This window comes from Penaeus chinensis, chromosome 10 (genome assembly GCF_019202785.1).
Source record: "Penaeus chinensis breed Huanghai No. 1 chromosome 10, ASM1920278v2, whole genome shotgun sequence".
NCBI lineage: Eukaryota > Metazoa > Arthropoda > Malacostraca > Decapoda > Penaeidae > Penaeus > Penaeus chinensis.
This window is the reverse complement of record NC_061828.1, coordinates 27,359,371-27,361,870: the sequence shown is the minus strand read 5'-3', so window position 1 is coordinate 27,361,870 and position 2,500 is coordinate 27,359,371. Positions and strand designations below refer to the sequence as shown.

General features: G+C 57.3%; 1 protein-coding gene across 1 annotated transcript in view; it reads right to left on the bottom strand.

Moving 5' to 3' along the window:
- Positions 1-1,423, bottom strand: part of LOC125030009 (insulin-like peptide receptor) — a 108,219-nt gene extending 106,796 nt beyond the window's left edge. Inside the window, 1 exon segment of the mRNA XM_047620226.1 lies at positions 389-1,423. Coding sequence (XP_047476182.1) covers positions 389-1,412 — 1,024 coding nt within the window. The 5' untranslated portion in view covers positions 1,413-1,423.
- Between the last annotated feature and the right edge of the window lie 1,077 nt (positions 1,424-2,500).

Below are 2,500 nucleotides of genomic sequence, written 5' to 3'. Positions count from 1 at the left end.
GCTTGCACTTACAAGCACATACGCTTATACAAAAAGAGAGAGAGAGAGAGAGAGAGAGAGAGAGAGAGAGAGAGAGAGAGAGAGAGAGAGAGAGCGAGAAAGAAAGAGAGAGAGAGAGAGAGAGAGAGAGAGAGAGAGAGAGAGAGAGAGAGAGAGAGAGAGAGAGAGAGAGAGAGAGAGAGAGAGAGAAAGAGAGGAGAAAGAGGAGAGAGAGAGAGAGAGAGAGAGAGAGAGAGAGAGAGAGAGAGAGAGAGAGAGAGAGAGAGAGAGAGAGAGAGAGAGAGAGAGAGAGAGAGAGAGAGAGAGAGAGTGAGTGAGTGAGTGAGTGAGAGAGAGCTAGGCGTATCGGATGATCAGAAGCGAAATGACGTCATCCCCAAACACTTACTCTGGTCTGCGGTTCTGTTGTACTTCTGCTGGCACACGTTGGCGTCCTGGTGGGCGTGGGACTTCGCCACCGACGCCCACACCGCCAGCATGACCACCGTCCGCACGCACCACCCCGCCCACCCGCATGGCTGTCCCAAGCCGTGGGCGCGGGTGCGGGCGTAAGGGCGCGCCTGCGACGGCCTCACGCTGGCGGCCCCAATCCCTGCGTCCCGAGGACCTCCGCGAGAGCCGAGTCTGGAGGTCCTTCGGGACGCGCGGGGGAGGCGACCTTCTCTCTCCGGCTCCGTCTCGCGGCCGCGCGATGCTGCGCCTCCCGCACGCGCATCTGAGGCTGCACTCTCGTCATCCCTCGCAAGGACACGTGTTCTTTGGTTCGCACTTTGCTCCGTTGGAGGGGCCTCCGCTAAGAGCCTGGAATGGTCGAGGGGAAACCGGGCCTGCTCTCCGCCCTGGAAGGTCACAACGAGCCTGCTCGCTTTTCCGAACGATGTCCGCGCTTTGCGACACGAGAGGACGAGCACTTCTACAAGGAATATCCACTGAGCTAGATTCGCGAGCGCCCTTATCTCAGGCACCATGCTGAGTCGCAGCACCACGTAACGGACGCCTGGGCCGGCCGGGGGCGTGGCCCTTTGGGCCCCGAGTCGGAGCGGCTGGCCGAGGGGGCAGCCAGGTGGCGTCCCCCAGCCGGGCCCTACGCACAGCTGCGCAAAGGTCCTCATCAACGAGAGAGCCCGACCCGACTCCTCGAGTCTGCGGACGTCGTAGCTTGGACTCCGTCGTCTCCACAGGACGTCGTGGGCCCCTGGGACCTCTTTCCGCCTGCGCAGCGCCTCCCTCAGCCGAGAAAGGACGCACCTGAGGCTCATGCAGTTTCCTGGGGACGCGTGAGGCCTCTCCTGCCATCCTGTCTTCGGCGGACGAATTCTGCTCCGGCCGCCGCAGGAGGCGAGGCCTCGACAGGTACCCTCGCCAAGGGATCTGACATCCTTCCTGCAGGGCCTCCGGCGTGCAGGGGACATACTCCGCGTCGCACGTCGTTCCTATCTTAAGCTACCGACGCAGGCGACGCCGGAGGTCTTCTCGGAGCGTAGCCATCTCGCAGCCTTCCGTCGCGCCTCCAGGCTCTCCATCCTTGCCTTGTCCACGTCGTGTTCAGAGAAGCCCAAAACCCTTCTGCTTGAGCATGACACGCAGAAAAGAGTTCAGAGCCGCGGCGACGTGCCTGTGGGGTTCCCTAAGAGCCAGCGACACAGGCATCCTCTCCACAACTCCATCTTCCTGTCCAGAATCAGCTTCTGGGTGAATTCCCTGCAGCGGCGTCGGCGTCTGTCCCTCACGCCAGATTCCTCCTTCGGTAGACGCCCTTGGCAGCCTCAGCAGCTCAGTGCAATCATCACACTCGGACTCTCCAGTCTGGTTTATTCACTCTTCTCTCTCTCTTTCCCCAATCATCTTCCAGCGGACGAAGAGAAGGTCAAACCCGAAACACAGTATCGGATCGCACGAAGAAACAAAATGAATCAGAGAATTCAGACGAAGCCAAACGCCAGCGAAGCCCCCGGGGCGGCACAATAGGCTTCTTGCACACGAGGCTTCCGACACTCTGAGGCAGACGAGGCTTCGAGGCGCCGTCGGGAGATGGGCGAGAGAGCTGCTCGGAACTCCGCGGAGACAAGGGCTGGCGGTGTCGGGCGGGCCGTCAGTCTTTCTGGAGGGTAAGGAGGAGGAAAACAGGTTAATGGAAAGATAATGATTTTCTAAGCATTTATATATATAATAATAATAATAATAATAATAATAATAATAAATGCAACAATAACTACTTGGTATATTCACTCCACTTGACAATTCTCCGAAGTTGTGAATTCGCACAATATTTATTTAAGATTCGTCCCTCCGAAGTTATCAATGGACACACGTGAAGTGCTGTCGCAGGCTGGGATTTACGTGTTGCGTGTACACGAAGGAACCAAGGAGGTGGGAATGGAGAGAAGTGGCGAGAAAAGAGAAGTAACAACATGATGATCAAAATAAACGTTTTGATCATCATGAGAGAGAGAGAGAGAGAGAGAGAGAGAGAGAGAGAGAGAGAGAGAGGAGAGAGGAG